Here is a 22,628-nt window from a genome sequence, read left to right as displayed (position 1 = left end):
AAGTCATTAGCAGGGGATAATGAGGAATTGTCTAATTTCCTTGACTCCAGTTGTTTTTGGATTACGCATCTTAAACCCAAATCCCACAAAGAAGTTTTCTTGCTTTTTTAACATAACTCATTTTCATAGAATTATGATATGGGAAGAGATCCTGAGAGATCATATAATTCAACCTTTTAAAAAATGATATTTTTTAAGTGCTTCCTAAGTGTCAGGCATTGTACTAAACCCTGGGAAAGATACAAGATAATCAGTTTGGACACAGTCCATGTCTCACATGGGGCTCACAATTTTAATCTTCATTTTATAGATGAGGTAACTGAGGCACAGTGAAATCAGGTGATTTGCCCAAGGACACATAGCAAATAAGTAGCAGAGACAGGATTAGAACTCAAGTCCTTCTGACTCCCAGGCCAGTACTCAATCCACTAGGCCATGCTGTTTCCTTCGGGTTGGAGCCCAGAAAGATTCATTTCCTAAAAATATCTTCCCCAAAGAGAGGTATTTCACAATCTTCAGGGTACTTAACTAAACTATCATAAATGATACAAGTGCATACCCAACACTGCAACAAGAAAGTCGTGTCAATTTTTAAACTTACCCATCAGCAATTTTTCTTCAATAAGTGGGAAAAACTGCTTGGCCTCAGGATTTTCTGGTTCATAGATTAGGACTGAAATTTGACAACAGGTTGCGTGTTATTAATGTCCACACAGTGTCTCAGCAAATATCTTGAGATTCAGTAAAATTGTCCATCAGATAGTATGAAAATGCACACATAGCAGTAAATGTTGATAATTATACTCAAATGCACATTCACATTAAAACTGAAATAGTCCTTATTTATACAATCCTTTTCAAAGAATGTTATCAATATTACCTCATTTGTGCTCATGACATCCTTACGAATTAGGTAGCAAAAGCTGTTATTTCTATAATTCCAATCAGGGCTCATTCATAATTGAGCAGCAAATAACTCAAAATAGCATTTCCTGGACACTCTTTTCTTTCTCCTCACCCTAAACAGGATGTAGGCCAGCTGCAAGAGGCTCAGCAGTGCAGGAAGCTGGGGATGGAGGAGTGAGGAGGCAGGGCATTCTAGATTTAAAGCCCTTGCTTTCCTCCTCTCTTTTTCCTGATGCATTGCCTTTAAGACAATCTCTAACTGGATGTTTCATTACCATTTCAAATCAAACACAGTGAAGACAGCTGCTTCCATAGCCCAGTGATGACATCACCATTTCAACCACCTCTCACAAAAGAAACCTTAAAGTCATCATTGAATTGTCATTATCCATCATTTCACACATAATTCCTATTGCTCAAATCTAACAGGAAGCAGCCCCTTTCTCACAACTCTGATTGTCAGTGTCTCAGAACAGGTCTGTATACTCTACTGCAGCTTCTCCATCACTGGTCTCCCTTTCCCCCCATTAATCATCGCCATGTGCTGCGATCTTTATATTGCTAGTAAAGCATATATTTTGGGACCTAAATTTTTCCAGTTTGGTGATCCCCTTGAGGTTTACTTCCTACTCTGTGTAGGGATGAATATACATACTGAAATTATTTGGTCTATTTTTCCTGTCTTATAGATGAAGAAACTGAATACCCGCAAGATTTGTGCAAAAACACAGTAAATTGAAGAAAAAAACTGAGTGCAGCACCTGGGACTCCAAACTTTCAGTCCCATTGCCAACCATTATACCATGCTGCCTTGAACGAATCGAAGGAAATATCTTGATGGGGAAGGAGAGACATCATTCTGCATGAGGAAGGCAGCAGGATAAAGGCCGAAGAAATATTAAGGCCATATAAAATCGTGTGTGGAAGGCAGCTTAAATTTAAGTCTTTGCTGACAGATAAAATTACCTAAGGGAACACTGTACAAATTAAAAAGCAGGGATATAAGGAAAAAACCCTGGGGGAACCTGTGAGGTGGCATATGTGAAGTTCTAAAGGCAGTAGAAGACATAAACTACTCACAATTGGACAGTTAGGAAATGACCCAAACAAGAACAGTTCAGTTCAAGAGATAAAAACTGGATCAAGAAGGCTAGTGTGCCTTTGGGATATTGCCAGATTGGCACTAAAAAGGTATCAAGAATCACACCAAAATGAAAATCTACAGAGCAATGGTGATGTCCACTTTTTTTGGTCTTAAGACCTGGTCGGACCACGGATTTCATACCAGATTCCAGATTCTATCGATGCCACCATTTTTATCATCAAATGTATATTCAAGATCAGAGTGAGATTCTGGAATTTGGTCACTCCACCAGCAATCATCCAATCAGTGGCACTTATTGAGCACTTGCTATATGCAGAGCACTGTACTAAGCACTTGGGAGTGCATAATACAACAGAAGAAGCAAACATATTCCCTGCCCACGGCAAGCAGCATCGAAGCAATGCTCATCATGTTATACCTTTGTTGCAGGTGCATTGGAGGAGAAAGCATGAGAGAATAGGGTACCTGAACTGCTGCTCTCTGGTGAGCTGAAATGGGGTAAGTGTAACCAAGTGGGCAGAAGAAATGATTTAAGCAAACAAAAAACAAAGACAGACCTTAAACAATGTGGTAAAGTTCATATATTCTGTTGCCAAATTATACATTCCAAGTGCTTAGTACAGTACTCTGCACATAGTAAGGGCTCAATAAATATGAATTAATATATCTTGCCGCCAACCCCTTGCCCAAGGATTCCTACTGGTCTGGAACTCTCTCCCTCTTCATAGCTAATGGACCACAGCTCTCTCCTCCTTCCAAAGCACTCCTAAAATCACATCTCCTCCAAGGGGCCTTCCCTGACTAAGCCCTCATCTCCTCTATTCCCTTTCCCTCTGAATCACCTATGCACTTGGGCCCATTCGCCTTACGTACTTGATATTCCCCAACTCTCAGCCCCCACAGCACTTATGCACAGATCCTTTTACTCTTCCATTTCTGCTAGCTGTAATTTATGTTAATGTCTGTCTCCATCCTGCACCTGACCCAGTCTGAAACTGTCCCCTGTGGACAGAGATCATGTCTACCAACTCTTACTGTATTGTACTCTTCCAAGCACTTAGTACAGTGCTCTGCACACAGCAAACACTCAATAAATATGTGATTTTTAAAGGGATTTATTAAGCGATTATTATGTGCCACTCACTGTACTAAGTGCTGGGGAAGATACAAAATAATCAGGTTGGACACAGTCCCTGTCTCATATAGGGCTCACAGTCTTAATCGACATTTAAAGGTGAGGTAATAGGCACAGAGAAGTTAAGTCACTTGCCCAAGGTCACACAACAGACAAGTGGCAGAGCTGGGATTAGATCCCACCCAGGTCCTTTGACTTCCAGGCTTGTGCTCTTTCCACAGACTTCTCTGACTAGTTGATTGATTGAAGCGGTGGGAAGTTTAAAAAAATACAGTAGAAGACAGATCAGTCTGACACTGCAATCAGAAAGGTAGTGGCTATTATAACAGAGGTATGTGAAAATTGTGTCATCAAGAGGGACAGAGAGGCTCTAGGTTCTGTGCATAGCAAATGCACTAGGGCAGCAAAAGATACTACTTTCATACTATATGCAAGACATTGGTTTTGTCAGCCTCACCTACACATTAATACAAGTCTCACTGTCAGTAGTATTATCTAGGAAGCACTGGAGAAGTAACTATATTATTTTTATAACCTAACAATCTTAGACACAAATTCTTAAAAGACTATGAACACCTAGAAGTGACTTCTAGGTAAGGCTCCTGGAGCAAGTCATTTTTTGGCCGCCTACCTTGCTTGCCTGACCATCTGCAAGTTAATTAACCTTTCTATGCTTTTCTTTCCTCATTGGGAAAAGCGGAATTCTCAAAAAGAAGTAATTTTCTCTGAGAATCCTGACTAGGATGGCCACTGACAGCCTTCCCACACAACAGGCAAGGAGATGCACATGACTAAATGTGTTACTCCAGGAATGCAGTGTGATGTGATGACACTATAAGTGCTTTTTTCTGGAAGTATACAAATTTTGCATAATCCTAGACTTTAGGATTATGTGTGAAGACTGAAACAGCATCTGAATTACAGCACTCAATGGCAGGGGCTGCAGCACAGGGAAGCTTGCTGCTGAAAAAAAAACAAAAAAAAGATAGAGTAGTATCCTGTTCTACATTGCTACTGGACAGGGAACAGGCCAGCTGAAAACTGGACTTTCTGGTATAAAGCCAGATAAGTAGCCATCCTAACTCTTTAAAAGAGAAAACGTGGAAAATAAGAGAGGGAAAGAGAAAGAAGAATGGGGGAGAAAAGAGAAGGAGGAGAAAGAAAACATTACAGGAGGTAAGCTCCTTAAGGAAGGGATCATCTCTACTAACTCTACTGTAGTGTACTTTCTCAAGTACTTAGAACTGTTCTCTAGACACAGTAAACCTCAAAAAATATCACTCATTGAGTTAGTAAATTAGGGTACTAGGACTGTACTGTATTAGGGCTGTATTTACAGTCAGCAGAGAATTAGGGAAAGGAGGATAGGGAGAAATAGGAAAAACTTGGAAGGAAGAGTATACAGAAGAAGGAAAGTCAAGCAGGAGGGAAGAAGAGAGATGAGTGAGAAGAGATGAGGATATGGGGAAAGAGAAAAAGGCTGCATTTAAAACCACCGACTTCTACTTTGTTAAATAACTTCATTAGAGTATTAAAATAATAGGGGTACACTTATACTCAATTTTTTGAGATGAATGAAAGTCCCAAAAATGTTTCACACTTACTCATTTGACACAACTTTTTGGCCAAATTGTAGTCTTGATCCATTATTGCTCTCAGGAACTGAAAAAGAGTAGGATGAGGTAAACCTGAAACACTTTGGAAATAACTTAGAAGTATGTAAGAATTTCATTGAGCTCCTTTCGATTAACCATTCTATATTTCCACCAACCCTATCCACCTTAAAGCTGCTGAAAAATTCTGCAACTTGGGCAGTGTATTTTTGCAAAATGCTATCACTGAAAATGACATTTCAAAATGCATTGGCACAGCTGGCACAAAATTTGGAAAGCTGGAAAACAGGCCCAGTAAAGAAGGAGCCCAGAGCCAAAAATCAATGTCCATTGGGCATTTGTTATCACAGTGGTGGTAGGTTTTCTGCATTCTTTATAATTAATTCTGAGTCAAGTGGTAAGGATGGAGGCAGCCTCTGCCAAGTAAAATTATCTTTGCCAACATTAAGTTTAGAATGGTTAATTTTTTAATGGTATTTGTTAAGTGCTTAGTATGTACCAGCCACTGTACTAAGCGCTGGGGTAGATACAACCAAATCAGGTTGGACACAGTCCATGTCCCACTGGCTCACAGTCTTAATTCCCATTTTACAGATGAGGTATTCCCAGCTCCACCACTTATCTGCTATGGGACCTGGGTGAGTCACTTCCCAGGTCCCATAGCAGACAAGTGGTGGAGCTGGGAATAGAAGCCAGAGTCCTCTGACTCCCAGGCCTGTGCTCCTTCCACTAGGCCACGCTGTGTCACTAAATGTAAAATGCTTTTCAATCCTTAGCACCAGATATAATATAAAAACAACCATAGCATAGTGGGAAGGTTTTAAATTTTTCTATACTGCTTCCCTGTGGAAATTCTCAAAGAAAATCCCTTCATTTATTGGCTCTTGATGTGCTGTTGACCCACCAGAGAGAAACAAATCAAGATTAGACACATTATGGATCAATAATTCCATTTTTTCAACTGAGCAAAATCAAGTTCAAACTTATCCTGAAGAGTTTTGGTGTTTTTTTATTAGTTTATCTTAGACAATAAGAGCTGTGAATGAAGGAGCATTGGCTTCTGAATAATAGAAACCGCAGTTTACAGGTAACATGAAGTTTATCACTCTACTCACTTAATTTCTGATTGCACAACCAGAATAGTATTCACTATGTGCTCACCAGTACAGAAACTGATCTCACATTGTTGTTGACCGCTAGGTTTAGTTTTGAAAAATGAACAAGTGATTTTCACAATTATTGCTTGCATTCAAAACTGAAAAATGATTGCTTTTATTGAAAATGCCCCTTTTGGTAATGTAAGAATACTGCTAAGGTATTAAGATTCTTCATTTCACTAAATACTACCTAAAAATAGAACTGTCTTTTAGATTACCATAACAATGACGGTACTGTCCACATAGGTATTTAGTCTATGGGTAAAAGATGACTTTATAAATAAGGTCAATAAAATGGCTAAAAAACTGGTACAAACAAAATTTCAAGTCTTAGTAATGATAAGAATAAGAACAAAAACAGTAGTATTTTATACATGGTTAAATTTTCATTCAAAGCTTCAGAGCACATCATAAATATCATTAGTGGCAAAAATAATTATCTTCATAAGGAAACCAAGGACAGTGGGGATAGATAATTTTTCCAAGGTCACACAGTGAATTAGTAGTTGAACTTATAATAATAATACTAATAATCTGTGGTACTTAAGTGCTCACTTTGTGCCAGGCACTGTATTAAGCACTGGAGTAGATGCAAGCAAATTGGGTCGCACACAGTTCCTGTCCCAAATGGGGCTCACAGTCTCAATCCCCATTTTATAGATGAGGTAACTGAGGCACAAAGACTTACCCAAGGTCACACAGCAGACAAGCGGCAGAGCTGAGTGAAAGGTCTGCTGATTCCAGTTTAGTATATTAACTACCTTATCTTTTTTGAACTCCATTTTAAATGAAAAAAACTACAAAAGTAGGTGCAATTGGGGAGTTAAATGAATATCCAGACTCCCAATAAGTACTCCCAAAGAAGTGAAATGAACAACTAGAGAAAACACCCAAACTCAAAAACAAAAAGATACAAAAAAAGCAGTGATTAACCCCAAAACATGCTTTGTGCATTCATATGGCTTTTGTGTGTGTCTGACGAGTCACTTTAGAAGTCAAGCTCTTGGAAAGCTTGTGAATTGGTACATTCAGGAAAAGCAAACAGCAAAGTTGTGGTACCTCAAATTCTAAAAAAATGACTATTGAAGTTGCAGAAATTCAGAAACTGATGTCACCAGTAATGTGAAAGGTTTTAACAGAAATTAGGCCTAATGGTGTTGAAAGGGAAGATGCTATCATAGTACGGTGAGAATCTTTTCCCCCCTTCCAAACATCTTGATGTGAAAATTCATATGAACAAAAAGCCTGATTTTAAAAGGAACTACATTTCCACCAAAGGGAATGGAGTCACACTTTTGCGTGCAACTTTACTTGACATTGCTGGACCTCAGCTCTTTGGATACTGAGCCCTTGTTTTTTTCTCCCTGTCATATAAGCCAGAGCTCTCATTTTGTACTCCTGGCCATCTAGTGGGGAGGAAAAGAAGTAGTGGAGTTTATCTCATTAATTCATTTGCATTTATTGAGCACTTACTATGTGCAAAACAATGTACTGAGTGCTTCTGTGTACTAAACGCTCCAGCTCTGCTTGCTCTCTCCCCTCAGCCCCTGTCCTATGTTGAGGGGCACAGCCACCAGAGCATACTGAGTGCCCCTTCTGCTTACATCTCTGGTCTTTCACACTGCGGTGCAACATTTCCAACTTCTATGCTCCACTTCTAGGGAATGAAGTAGGGAAAAGACAGGTGGCCAAATAAGTTGGTGGGTGTGTGGGCAATTTTTCTTCCATCTGTAAGACTGTACAGTATTAGTTATGCAATCTAAAGATTTTTTTTAATAAGAAAGTGAAATTACCTCTGCCATCAACTCTAAGGGAGCTGTTCCTTTTTCCTTTTTACCAGGTTCATCGCTATTTTCTTCCTTATCATCACTGCTATCATCACTTCGAGTATCTGACAGCTGGTTCTCAGGCTTTTGGCTCTCTTGATAATGTGGATGGCATTTACCGTTTCTGGCTATCTGGTCGACCGCTGCGTCTTTGTCATTCTTACCTAGAACACAAAATTAATATCCCTTAGTAGTGCTGCCCCGACATACTGTGGACAAAAATAAAATGAAGAACTTAAATAGAATAAAATGCAGTTATCATTGTCCAAAAGCTCTTAAATCAAATTGGAAAATAAGATATAAAACTATCCAATACTCCATATTTCTGTAGTTTCTGGAATCACAAATTAGAACTGGTTCTGCCCTCTTTTCGGTACTTTGATAAAGTTAAAGTAAGTTTATTCAGTGTTCTTTATAAAAGTTAGCACAACTCTATGAGTGAAAATAATTGTGGTGAAACTAGAAGACAAGAAAAGACTCAGTTACTGAGATCTCAAAAGCTAGTAAAAGGGCACTATAAAAAAGGCTGTAATTTCAGGAGAAAATAAACTGAACTGCTCATTTGCTTTTTTTTCTTTCCCCAAAAATATATTCTCTGACCCTTCCATATATTCAAGGCAAATATGAGACACATATTCTACAAAGTTAGAAAATTAGAAATCTCGAAGAAGACTGAAGAGGTCACTGTATGTGAAAGCAACAAGCTAAAAGGATTTTAAATTAAAGTAGTAACCAGACTTTAGTGGTTAGAATATTATAAAAGAGGAGTGGAATCAATAATTTTGAATTGTTTAATGTCCTGGATGGGAGTATTGGACCCAATAAGTATTAACAGAAACTAGAAAATCTAAACACCATTAGTTCTGTTCCAGATCTATTGCTCAGCCCTGAAGTAAAGTCTATATTAGGCAAATTACATACCAGACCGCAGAGAGATCAATCTGCAGGTCTTAAAAAGTAAACAGCATTACCAGATTGTAAAATGAATTCACAGTCAAAAGAACATTAGCCATCACCTCAAACAGTCCGTAAGTCATGTAAATAGTCAAAGTTTGTCTAGGGATATCTAAAATTCACTATAAAAAACTCTGTTACCTGTATTTTCTTGAAAGAATGTTGAGGACCACAATGTAGACTCTGGATTCATAGGTAAACCTGGATTTTCAGCACTCTTTGAAGAAAGTTCTTTCCTAGATGTTACACCAGGTAGTGAAAAACAAACATTACAGTCAAACTTCTTTATAATGCTGTTTATGGGATTTTATAACAAGTTAAGATGAGAAAGATTTAAAAATCAAACTATGTCTTTGTGCATCAGAGCTCTGTAAGGAAAATCACTGCTGCTGAGGGAAGTCACATTTCTACTGTGCAGCTTTATGACATTATTATCAGAATCTTTAAGTTCTGAGAGGCACAGCATGAATAATAGAATATTACTATCAAATGAAGTTGCCACAGTGCAGCTGGGTATTTTCTGGGCATTTTCTGGACTATCATGGAAGTCACAGGGCACACAGGCAACATATTAAAAATGGCAGCCCAGTTTGACTGCTCCCTGTGTTAATGCTGTGTCGGCACATATTACTCTTTTCCCCCAACAATATTGTATGGTATGTCACCCAACAATAATAAATAGAGGCTCCTTAGGACTGTGACATTTAGCATAGATTAAATTTGGGCTATGCACAGGGATCAGGGAGCAGTGGGACATAAGAAAGGACCGTAGATCAAAGTTTGCCTTTAAACATATTCAAGTCTGCCATATTAAAAAAACCTTCTCTTGACTCCACCCTCCCCCCCAGCTACTCTCCTATCTCCCTACTTCCATTTATGTCCAGAGTCCTTGAACAGGCTTTCTTCATGCCTCCTCACCAAGTTCCTTGATACTGCTTCCAGCCTCTCTTCTCTACAGTTTAGCCTACCAGAGCCTCCTAGATCATCCTTTTAAAATGCTGTTCAAAACTCACTATTTTATTCCTCAAAAACAGCCTCATTCTCTTGTCTCCTACCCAATGCATAGAGGCCCTTCAGCAGCTAACTTCTTTCTAACCTAACCATTCTTTTCTTTCACTGTACCCCAGCTTATGCTCTTTGTTCCTTCCAACTAACCTGCTAACTGCATATTGCTCTCAATACTTCCATCTCAATGTGTATGACATTCCTCCTTGCATGGAATACCTTCTCCCTTCAAATTCACCAACTGACATTCTTTCCCATCTTCAACACTCTCCTAAAAAAGCTACTTCCTCCAGGAAACTTCCTAACCCACATCTTCCTGGTCATGTCATTAGTCATGCTTATTTAATTTATCCATTTATTTACTTGCCACGTTTAAAAAAAAATTATGCTCTTACTGTTCTTACATTTTGTTTGGAATTTGTGTCTGCCTGGCTCCCTCCCCACCTCCGCCATTAGATTATAAACCTCCTAAAGAGCAGACGACTCTATCTTTTATTTCTATTGTACATTCCCAAGCACTCAGTACAGTGCTCTGCACCCAGTAGACGATAAATAAAAACTGCCAGTAATGATGTTGTTAACTACGAAGGCAGAGGAAAGGTTTGTTTGAGGGAATTAAGAATGCTGAATCCAAGAAGGAGGAAGAAACTAAGGAAGAATTCCTTTAGATACTTTAGCTTTTCTCTATCATGATGTCTCAGTCTACATTTCTCTTATGTCCTCTTTCTAACCCTAAACCTGGGAACAAGTACATCGTGGTGATTATGTTTGCCTTTCTTTTTATTTTACAGTGTAATTCTTAACCTCGGGTCATACTGAAAAGAGCATGGCCCTGGGAACCAGGGGAGCTGGGTTCTAATTCCAGCTCTGCCAAGTGACCTGGGAAAATCACTTAACTTCCCTGCACCTCAGTTTTCTCAGCTGTAAAATGGAAATTCAATACCTGTTCTCCCTCCTAGTTAGACTGTGAGACCCACGTGGAACAAGGATAGTTCCGACCTGATTGAGTGATTTGTATTTACCCCAGGCCTCAGAATAGTGGTTAGAACAGTGCTTAGAAGACATAGTAAGCGCTTAACAAATACCATAAAAAAACTCATTTTCATAGCGCTTCCGCCCTTATGCACCTACAACCACCCATAGCACACCTGTAAATAACTTACATACTCTACTGTTTAGGCATTTACTCATTTTTATATCCATCTTATCATTATCTTCTTAGCTACAGTTTATTTTGTTGTCTGTCTACAATGCTGACATATTAGCTCCTTGAGGGCATAAAGTAGTATGGGTCTTTCATTAATAATAATAACAATTATTATTATTGTATTTGTTAAGTGCTTACTATGTGCCCGGCACTGTACTAAGCTCTGGGATGGATACAAGCAAATTGGGTTGGACACAGTCCCTGTGCCATGTGAGGCTCAGCGTCTCGATCCCCAATTTACAGATGAAGTTACTGAGGTACAGAGAATAATAATGTTGGTATTTGTTAAGCGCTTACTATGTGCCGAGCACTGTTCTAAGCGCTGAGGTAGACACAGGGGGAATCAGGTTGTCCCACGTGGGGCTCACAGTCTTAATCCCCATTTTACAGATGAGGTAACTGAGGCCCTGAGAAGTTGTGACTTGCCCAAAGTCACACAGCTGACAAGTGGCTGAGCGGGAATTCGAACCCATGACCTCTGACTCCAAAGCCCATGCTCTTCCCACTGAGCCACGCTGCAGTGAAGTGACTTGCCCAAGGTCACACAGCTGATGAATGGCAGAGCCGAGATTAGAACCCAAGTCCTTCTGACTCCCAGGCCAGTACTTTAGAAGATTTTTTAATGAAGTGGCATGGTTCCCCCCATTCTAGACTGTGAGCCCATTGTTGGGTAGGAATTGTCTCTATTTGTTGCTGAATTATACTTTCCAAATGCTTAATATAGTGCTCTGCACACAGTAAATGCTCAATAGATATGATTGAATGAATGAATGACGTGGTGGAGAGAGCATGGGCTTGGGAGTCAGATGGACCTGGATTCTAATTCTGACTCCACCACTTGACTGCTGTGTGACCTTGGGCAAATCACCGAACTTGTCTATGCCTCCGCTATCTCATCTGTAAAATGGGGATAAAGACTGTGAGCCCCTTGAAGGTCAACTTGATCGGACTGTACTTACCTCAGTGCTAAGTACTGTGCCTAACACAATAGCAAATGCTTAAACACCATTAAAAATTATTGCAATAAATTTTTTTTCTTACAAAAGCAATTTTGAATAACACAAAATAAAATACAAGCAGCTTTGCTACAACACAGTTTTCCTCTACTACCTTTGGCTACTGCATTGTTGAGGAATTAGGGAGTATTCTTCTGACAAAACGAGCTTGTATGGACTTGGTATCCCTTCGCACCAAATGGTGTGGTTTGTGCATATTCTTGTGGTGTCAGAATGGGTGCAGTACTAAAATACAACTTCTTCTTAATGCTGAGTTTTGTAAGAACACAATCTTCATGTTATTTAATATTTCTTTTTTGAAGAATTACAGTCAATTCTCCTGTAACCTAAGGGATACATGCTCGACACATTCGGACTAAAGGAAAATTCATATTGTAGTACACACGCTCTGATCACTGCTGCAGACAGGTACACAACTGTTCTTCTATGTCACATTCTGCCCAGATAGATGAACTTTTTCAGAAGGACATTTTCTATTTCTCAACATTCCCCCCAAAATGCATAATGAAAACATGTTAAAGGATAAATTACTATATTTTTTAAAACTTTGATTTTATTTTTTAACCATTGTGAGTTTCTGTAGTTTAGGGTTTTTAAAAATATTTTCTGTGCATACCAAGCCTAGGACTTTCCAGGTGCTTCAACGATATCAATAACCAGAGATATGCTGAAAACACTTGACCACCGAGAAGCCCAACTAAAATTTATACAAATAACTTCTTTTAATTTTATTTTTGTCACCAGGGCTGTCCATATGTCTGTCTAATGGCAACCTCTCATAGAGAGCCCTCCTTATCTAGTCTGGCAGACTTTTAGAAAATTATCAATTTAATTTTAATACTAAAGATACCCTTAATTGGAAATTCTGACAGAATTATGCTATCAAAGGAGGTTAGAAAATCAGCAGTAATTGTAATTCTTCTGTGATATGTTAGACCGATGAAGGAAATAGTGATAGAATATTGAGTATTACTGAATTTAGAAAGTCAAAAGGAATATTCTCAATATGAATCTTCTAAATTTTTATAACATCTATCCTCAATATGAACCTTCCAATTTTTTATCCACTCATTTTTAATATCATTTTAACTAAACAACAACTAATCCATGCATTTCTGGTCTTTCAAATTTAATTGGGAGACAAATGATTGCATTATCTAGTTCTAAATGCTTAAAAGGCGTGTAATAGATCAGCTGCACAACAGAAGTCATCTTCTTACCGTGACATTCTTTCAACTGGTTCAATAACCACTTCTTCTGAAAAACAAGTAAAAGCCCCCCAGCATTTTTCGTTAGTTGTCATGATAGAATCATTCTGATTATCAAATATTTTTGATTCTCTGAAATAGTTACATTAAAGAGTTGTATTAAGATACTAAGCCCTATATGTAACCATATTAACCAGATTTCTTTCTAATTAGGATAAACTGGTTGGCAACATAAGTGAGGTTTTCAACATAAGTGAGGGGTTTTTTTTTAAGTTTCAAAATTATTTACCTTTAGGATCAAGCACCTGAACTCTGTACTTTGGCTCCTAAAATTATAATAATGAAACAAACATGTTGTGATTTGGGCTTTTGATATTTGGAAGGATTTCAGATCCAAGTTAAAATATCTTGTAATACTAAAGCAAAACAGTCTGTGAAACAGATTTGTACTGACAGCCTACAAAAGTTTACACTTACCTTATTACCATCTGATCTGTCTAAAGAATTCTGCCTAGAAAATGAAAATGAAATATTTCATTTTTTAATTCAATAATTATTTAGCCTTGGAAATACATTTAAAAGGAGAATTAAAGGAAAGCCAGGAAACAAGTCTAATTTCTGATATTGACAAATCTCCAATACCCGCTCCACCACCTGTCTGTGTGACCTTGGGCAAGTCACTTTACTTCTCTGTGCCTCAGTTACCTCATTTGTAAAACGGCGATTAAGACTGTGAGTCCCTGTGTCCAACCTGATTAGCTTGTATCTATGCCAGCACTTAGAATGGTGCTGGCCAGATAGTAAGCACTTACCTAACAGCAGCATTATTAGTCTATTGGAACAGGGTGGGCCAAACACCTGCCTTGAATAAAACTCAGTATAAAAAGACAGAACAATGCCCAAGGGCAGGGATGGTCTGCTGACCAGGCCTAACCTTCTTGCCTCCACTTAGCCAAGACACCTCCTTTCTGTCACATGAATATTCACTTCCACTTGGGGAGTAAGATCTGATAGCCAAATCAACCCCTCTCTCTCCAATAGTTTGGTGTCCGCCTGCCCCTAATATATTCTTAACCCCTCAGGTCCTCTGACATGGCCACCTCTCTGTCTGGATTCAGCTCAAGGTCTAGGTGGGAATGCCTTCTCTTTCAGGTCCTGCAAGTTCAGTGCTTCTCAGGTGGAGCTTCAGCAGCCATGGCTAGGGGCTTCTGCGATCTCCAGCTCCCTGCAACCCTTGAATCTGTCTGCTAGTTCAACCTTATTACCTTGTGCATATTGCAAAATGATTTATGTTCACTTATGGGAATACTATTGGAGTTAAAAAGTATCAACCAAGTTTATCTGTTGGGGAAGGGCACAGGGAAAGAGAGGGCTATAAGAATCTGCATTTTGGAATTTTTAAAAGACAAGTTTGCTATGTACCACAATTTTTAAAACTAAGAATTACAACCCAAAAAAATGAATTCCTACTATATCATTTACATTCTCCTATTACAGTTCCTGTGGGTTGCTTTTCATATTTCCTTGGTTTTAAACTTTATATTTCAAAAGGTTTATCTTTATATCTGAAGTTAATTCTAGACAGTTATTTTTATAACTTTAAATGAAACATTCATTTACTATTTATACATTCTACACCCAAGTGGAAAATGGCTGAAGGGAAAAATGACTTTTTCAAATACTGTATAAAAGGTATTCATATCTTTCAACTGGTCACAGAAATAGAAAGTTTCTAGGAGTACGGGGTATATTAATTGTAACATCCCTGACCATGTTCCAAATTCTAAGTGTACAAATCTTTCTAGGCAGAACCTCAAATCCTCGCTAGGGGGCTAGGAAACTCACAAATGGTTGATTTTTCTTTCTGCACTGCCTTGAAGGCATTTATAAATAGGCTCTCTGAATGTTCCAACTAAACTCATATACACACACCTCTTCCTATATCTACAATGAATCATTATAAAAATCAACTTGTTAGAGCTAGAAATTTCTAGGAGCCCTACAGGAAAGAATTAAAATGAAAATGCCATATATAATGGATTTATAGCAGATTCACACATTATACTATTGTTCAGCTTTGTAACTCTAGGGAGCACTTTAGGGGCTCTTTTATAAATCAGCTGCCCCAAACCCGGTGACTAGATTAATTAAGGGATCCTTTCAGCTGTAGGGCTTAGGGTCAATGAGGTTATTGTGAATTTCCTCCCAGGGTGTAAGGGCTGTATGACAGGAAGGACTGGTGAAAGTTGAGAAAGCCAAGTGGGACAATTCAGCAGAGCCTTGTTTGTGCTCCTTTTAAAGTGCTTTACCGCAGATCATACTAATCAGTAAGGAAATCTGCTTTTATATTATCAACTAAAACTGTCTACATTGCTACCAGCAGATACATTTTTCAACATGATTTCTTATATAACATCCACATGTTAGCCCCTAAATCATTTCCTGGAGAGTTATCACCAAGGAAGGAATATCGTTATTGCTGACATATCTAGAAGATCAAGAGTGGTTAACTAAAATAGAGAAGTGACATGGAAAATATATTAAAAATCTGAGTTTTTTAAATTATACAAATGTTAACAGAAGAGGTGAATATTTTTCTTGAAAACATGGATAAACTCATTCAGAATACCTGCTGGACTAATCACTTCCAACATCCTTCAAGCCTGAAAAAAAATGACCTGAAATCTCTGTAATAATTACTCTAAGCAGAATATAAAATTAAGTGTACACACTTCTATTTCCCAAAATGCACTTTTATTAGAACTATTAACTGTTACAGACATGTTAAACATCTCAAAAGTTACCAAATGCTTGAATTTATAACTTGAATAAATGTAACAATTTCTTTTCTTCCTTTCCAATGAAAGAAAAATTAATCGTGCAAGCAGTTTCATTAACTACATATATTCAGGCAGAAAACATTTACTCATGGAAGATGTCCTTTACTGGAATTCTGTCCTCAATAATAATAATTATGGCATTTGTTAAGCGCTTACTATGTGCCAGGCACTGAACTAAACACTGGGTGGGTACAAGCAAATAGGGTTGGACACGATCCTTGTCCTACGTGAGGCTTACAGTCTCAAAACCCATTTAACAGATGAGGGAAATGAGGCCCAGAGAAGTGAAGTGACTTGTCCGAAGTCACACAGCAGACAAGTGAAACCTGAATCAAACATTCATTATTTTAACACTTGACAAGGCATAAATTTCTCCTCTTAAGAATGAACAGCAAATAACACTTAAGATGACAAGGCATAAACACTGAAATTAGGCTTACAGGAGAGTTTACAACTATGATTCATGTAGCAGTGCTGGACACTCTTGAGATAATGTAATTGATCATTAAATCATTGTAACAAAATAAAAGTTGGAAATAGTTGAAAGAATTAATTCTATCTCCTAATGAATGGATAGAATGAGGTTCTAAATAATTCAAGCAATGAAATAAAGGGTAAAAAACAATTATGTAATAATTGCACTATGAAAGTTAGAAAGAGCCTCATACTCATTTTCAAGGGGGATTATAACTACCATTAGGCTAACTCAATTACAGCAATTCAGCAAGTGAGATTTATATTAAACATAAGGAAAGAACATCCTAATGCAAAGAGTTGTTATTTAGGGAAGCTGAAACATTTCATTTTCTGGATATCTTCAAAAGTAACTTAAGCCTTTCTATTGGAAAGAGTTAAAGTGTTCATTCTGCTTGGTGTATTTGAGATTTTTTGGAGTTGCAAAGTTTAGCTTGTAGGGATTCTGATGAAACTGCTCAAGAAGTTGGATGTTATTTCTGTAACGACTGAAGATCTTTGATTTTTCTAGGCCTTGATGCCACTTTGACACCATCTTCTGTCAATTTCCGGAAGCAAATCAAATTTTTGGCAAGCTCAAGTTGATCAGAAGGTCTTACAAGTGGCTCCTAAGTAGCTTCATCAGGGGCATCGTCAAGCTAAGTATTAAATACGATATCATACTAACAAAAATAAATCATTAATAAAAAATAAACAACACAGAAAGATGCCAAGGGCAGATCAGGCATTTCCCAGCCATCCATAGCTGGGTCAATTTGAAGTTTGCTTCAATATCTCCTTAGTTGAGGTCATCCTATGAACTGATTAGACTGTAAGCCCGTCAATGGGCAGGGATTGTCTCTATCTATTGCTGATTTGTACATCCCAAGCGCTTAGTACAGTGCTCTGCACATAGTAAGAGCTCAATAAATACTACTGAATTAATGAATGAACTGTACCTGTACAGTATAGCTGCTTAATAGCTTTCTGATCTCTATTATCTACCCATTTGTAGATGATAACCATGAAGATTTTCTACAGACTAATTCACTCACTTTTTCCAGAACGATGCTGGGGAATTAGGTGACAACGTTCTTCTATACCTGCATCAGGCTAGATAGACTACAATGTGAAATGGTTGTATGCGTGCACAGGATGCCAATAAAGGCATGAATGCTAATAACATAAGTTTTTCTTAACACAAGGTTTGACAGAAATGTAAATCGTAGCTACCTTTCCAAACTCCAGATGAACTACTTTAGTAATGTGTTCCTCTGAGGAAATAATGGCTATCTACAGCAATATTTAAGTGTTGCTAACCATTTCTAACCATTGGGAGTGTGAGAAGACTGGACTAGATCCCTAAATCCCAGTCCACCATAAAGTTACCTCTTAAGCCCTGAGACACATAGTCAGTTCTTCCATGGGTTCGAATCCCGCCTTGGCCATTTGTCAGCTGGGGGACTGTGGGCAAGTCACTTCGCTCCTCTGTGCCTCAGTGACCTCATCTGTAAACTGGGAATGAAGACTGTGAGCCTCATGTGGGACCACCTGATGACCCTGTATCTCCCCCAGCGCTTAGAACAGTGCTCTGCATACAGTAAGCGCTTAACAAATACCAACATTATTATTATTAACCTGATGACCTAGCTCACCCCAGCACTTAGAACAGTGCTTGGCACATAGTAAGTGCTCTGTTAAGCACTTTCTATGTGCCAAGCACTGTTCTAAGAACTGGGGGGAGCTAAGTCATCAGGTTAATAATAATAATAATAATAATAATAATGTTGGTATTTGTTAAGTGCTTACTATGTGCAGAGCACTGTTCAAAGCGCTGGGGGAGATACAGGGTCATCAGGTGGTCCCACGTGAGGCTCACAGTCTTCATCCCCATTTTACAGATGAGGTCACTGAGGCCCTGAGAATAATAATAATATAGTTGGTATTTAAGCGCTTACTATGTGCAGAGCACTGTTCTAAGTGCTGGGGGAGATACAGGGTAAGGAGGTGGTCCCACGTGAGGCTCACAGTCTTCATCCCCATTTGACAGATGAGGGAACTGTGGCCCAGGGAATAATAATAATGATGATGGTATTTGTTAAGTGCTTACTATGTGCAAAGCACTGTTGTAAGCGCTAGGGGAGATACAGGGTCATCAGGTTGTCCCATGTGAGGCTCACAGTTAATCCGCATTTTACAGATGAGTGAACTGCGGCCCAGAGAATAATAGTAATAATGTTGGTATTTAAGTGCTTACTGTGTGCAGTGCACTGTTCTAAGCACTGGGGGATACAAGGTGATCACGTTTTCCCTCATGGGGCTCACCATCTTCATCCCCATTTCACAGATGAGGGAACTGAGGCCCTAAGAATAATAATAATATAGTTGGTATTTAAGCGCTTACTATGTGCAGAGCACTGTTCTAAGTGCTGGGGAAGATACAGGGTAAGGAGGTGGTCCCACGTGAGGCTCACGGTCTTCATCCCCATTTGACAGATGAGGGAACTGAGGTCCAGAGAATAATAATAATAATGTTGGCATTTGCTAAGCGCTTACTACGTGCAAAGCACTGTTGTAAGCACTGGGGGAGATACAGGGTCATCAGGTGGTCCCATGTGAGGCTCACAGTCTTCATCCCCATTTTCCAGATGAGGGAACTGAGGCCCAGAGAATAATAATAATGACGGTATTTGTTAAGTGCTTACTCTGTGCAGTGCAGTGCACTGTTCTAAGCGCTGGGGGATACAAGGTGATCATGTTGCTCCTCATGGGGCTCACAGTCTTCATCCCCAATTCACAGATGAGGGAACTGAGGCCCAGAGAATAATAATAATGATGGTATTTGTTAAGTGCTTACTATGTGCAGAGCACTGTCCTAAGCGCTGGGGGAGATACAGGGTAAGGAGGTGGTCCCACGTGAGGCTCCCAGTCTTCATCCCCATTTGACAGATGAGGGAACTGAGGTCCAGAGAATAATAATAATAATGTTGGCATGTGCTAAGCGCTTACTATGTGCAAAGCACTGTTGTAACAGCTGGGGGAGATCCAGGGCCATCAGGTGGTCCCACGTGAGGCTCCCAGTCTTCATCCCCATTTGACAGATGAGGGAACTGAGGTCCAGAGAATAATAATAATAATGTTGGCATGTGCTAAGCGCTTACTATGTGCAAAGCACTGTTGTAAGCGCTGGGGGAGATACAGGGCCATCAGGTGGTCCCACGTGAGGCTCCCAGTCTTCATCCCCATTTGACAGATGAGGGAACTGAGGTCCAGAGAATAATAATAATAATGTTGGCATGTGCTAAGCGCTTACTATGTGCAAAGCACTGTTGTAAGCGCTGGGGGAGATCCAGGGCCATCAGGTGGTCCCACGTGAGGCTGACAGTTAATCCCCATTTTCCAGATGAGGTCACTGAGGCCCCGAGCAGTGAAGTGACTGGCCCACCGTCCCACAGCTGACAGGGGGCCGCGGCGGCATTCGAACCCATGACCTCTGCCTCCCCAGGCCGGGCTGTGTCCACTGAGCCCCGCTGGAAGGACGGAATGACGGCAGGGCAGGGCAGGGCAGGGGGCGGCGCTGGCGCTCGCCTCTTACCTGAGGGCCCAGGACCGGCCACCGGGAGAAAATGGGGGAAGGGGCCACGACGCCCGTTACCGCCTCGCGCCGCCCGCGCCGCGCGACCCCCGGAAGCGCGGCCTGCCAGGGCTCGCGCCGCCCGTTCCCATAGCAACGGCGGCCGGCCGCGCGCGCCCCGAGGCACTGGCGGGAAAAGGCTTGGGGCCGCCGCCCCCAAGAGGATTCTGGGAAGTTGTTCCCCCCCCCCCCCCCGCTGCTGCTGCTGCTGCTGGACTTGGTTGATAATAATAATAATAATGATGTTGCTATTTGTTAAGCGCTCATAATAACAATAATGTTGGTATTTGTTAAGCGCTTATAGTGATAATAATAATGTTGGTGTTTGTTAAGCGCTCATAATAATAATAATGTTGCTATTTGTTAAGCGCTACTACTAATGTTGGTATTTGTTAAGCGCTTATAGTGATAATAATGATGTTGGTGTTTGTTAAGCGCTCACAGTAATAATAATGCTGGTATTTGTTAAGCGCTTATAGTGATAATGTTGGTATTTGTGAAGCGCTTATAATAATAATGTTGGTATTTGTTAAGCGCCTATGATAATAATAATGTTGGTATTTGTTAAGCGCTGATAGTGATGATAATGTTGGTATTTGTTAAGCGCTTATAATAATAATGTTGGTATTTGTTAAGCGCTCATAATAATAAGAATAATGTTGGTATTTGTTAAGCGCTCATAATAATAATGTTGGTATTTGTTAAGCGCTTATAGTGATAATAATGTTGGTATTTGTTAAGCGCTATTAATAATAATAATGTTGGTATTTGTTAAGCGCCTATAATGATAATAATGTTGGTATTTGTTGAGCGCTTATAGTGATAATAATAATGTTGGTGTTTGTTAAGCGCTCATAATAATAATAATAATGTTGGTATTTGTTAAGCGCTACTACTACTACTAATATTGGTATTTGTTAAGTGCTTATAATGATAATAATGTTGGTATTTGTTAAGCGATTATAATAATTATGTTGGTATTTGTTAAGCGCCTATAATAATAATAATGTTGCTATTTGTTAAGCGCTACTAATAATGATAACGTTGGTATGTTAAGCGCTTATAATGATAATAATGTTGGTATTTGTTAAGCGCTCATAATAATAATAATGTTGCTATTTGTTAAGCGCTACTAATAATGATAACGTTGGTATGTTAAGCGCTTATAATGATAATAATATTGGTATTTGTTAAGCGCTCATAATAATAATAATGTTGGCATTTGTTAAACGCTTATAGTGATAATAATAATGTTGGTATTTGTTAAGCGCTTACTATGTACAGAGCACTGTTCTAAGCGCTGGGGTAGATACAGAGTCATCAGGTTGTCCCACGTGAGGCTAACAGTTAATCCCCATTTTACAGATGAGGTAACTGAGGCACAGAGAAGTTAAGTGACTTGTCCACAGTCATACAGCCGATAATTGGCAGATCTGGGATTCGAAGCCATGACCTCTGACTCCCATGTCCGGGCTCTTTCCACTGAGCCATGCTGCTTCTCTACTATGTGCAGAGCACTGTTCTAAGCGCTGGGGTAGATACAGAGTAATCAGGTTGTCCCACAAGAGGCTCACAGTTTTCATCCCCATTTTCCAGATGAGGGAACTGAGGCCCAGAGAAGTGAAGTGACCTGCCCAAGGTCACGCAGCAGACAAGTGGCGGAGCCGGGATTAGAACCCACGTCTGACTCCCAAGCCTGTGCTCTTTCCTCTAAGACATACTGCTTCTCATTAATTCATTCATTCAATGGTATTTATTGAGCGCTTACTACGTGCAGAGCACTGTACTAAGCACTTGGAATATACAATTCGGCAACAGATAGAGACAATCCCTACCCGGTGACGGGCTTACAGTCTAATAACTATGTGTCTGGCACTGTTCTAAGCATTGTTGTAGATACAAGCTAATCAGGTTGGACACAGTCCCTGCCCCACATGAGGCTCACAGTCTTAATGCCCATTTTACAGATGAGGTAACTGAAGCACAGAGAAGTTAAGTGACTTGCCCAAGGTCACACAGCAGACTAGTGGCAGGGCCAGAATTAGAGCCCACATCCTCTGACTCCCAAGCCCATGCTCTTTCCACTAGTTCTGGCATTGCCAAAAAGCAAATAGTCAGGCTTTTGTCCCCAGGGCAAAATTAGAATATTTTAGTTCAAAAGGCTCATGCTCCTGCAAGGGATGAAAATAAAACAGCAGAGGAAGAAGGGGCAGATTTAATAATAATGTTGGTATTTGTTAAGTGCCTACTATGTGCTAAGCACCTCTGGGTCCCACACGGGACCTTAATACACAGCATAATTCATCAGGGTAGGGACACAGGCAGGCGGGCCCACGTGGGAGGGAGGCAGAACCAGGGTCCCGATAATTCTAAGGAGCCCTAGGTTAAGGGAGGGGCCACCCTTGCTGGTGGCCCTACCACTTGCCAGCTTGGCCTGTCACTTGCCCAGTTCTTGGATGCAGAGCAGGTTTTAGGACAGTACCCAAGGGCTACATCCCTCTCTGCATAGGAGGCAGAGAGAGAACTAGTTCCCAAGCTTGAGGGCAGGGGGGCATTCGTTTTAAAAAGG

At 39.8% G+C, this 22,628-nt stretch overlaps 1 protein-coding gene across 1 annotated transcript in view; it reads right to left on the bottom strand.

Moving 5' to 3' along the window:
- The window catches only part of ERICH2 (glutamate rich 2), a 28,689-nt gene that overhangs the window by 1,589 nt on the left and 4,472 nt on the right, over positions 1-22,628 (bottom strand). Inside the window, exons 2-8 of the mRNA XM_039913151.1 lie at positions 13,610-13,643; positions 13,422-13,458; positions 13,145-13,181; positions 8,838-8,932; positions 7,710-7,906; positions 4,751-4,808; positions 602-673 (exon numbers count right to left, since the gene is read on the bottom strand). Coding sequence (XP_039769085.1) covers positions 602-673; positions 4,751-4,808; positions 7,710-7,906; positions 8,838-8,932; positions 13,145-13,152 — 430 coding nt within the window. The 5' untranslated portion in view covers positions 13,153-13,181; positions 13,422-13,458; positions 13,610-13,643. The remainder of the gene's footprint in view (positions 1-601; positions 674-4,750; positions 4,809-7,709; positions 7,907-8,837; positions 8,933-13,144; positions 13,182-13,421; positions 13,459-13,609; positions 13,644-22,628) is intronic.

Source organism: Ornithorhynchus anatinus, chromosome 9, assembly GCF_004115215.2.
Source record: "Ornithorhynchus anatinus isolate Pmale09 chromosome 9, mOrnAna1.pri.v4, whole genome shotgun sequence".
NCBI lineage: Eukaryota > Metazoa > Chordata > Mammalia > Monotremata > Ornithorhynchidae > Ornithorhynchus > Ornithorhynchus anatinus.
Note: the sequence above shows the minus strand (reverse complement) of the source record. Positions and strands in the feature narration are given on the sequence as shown.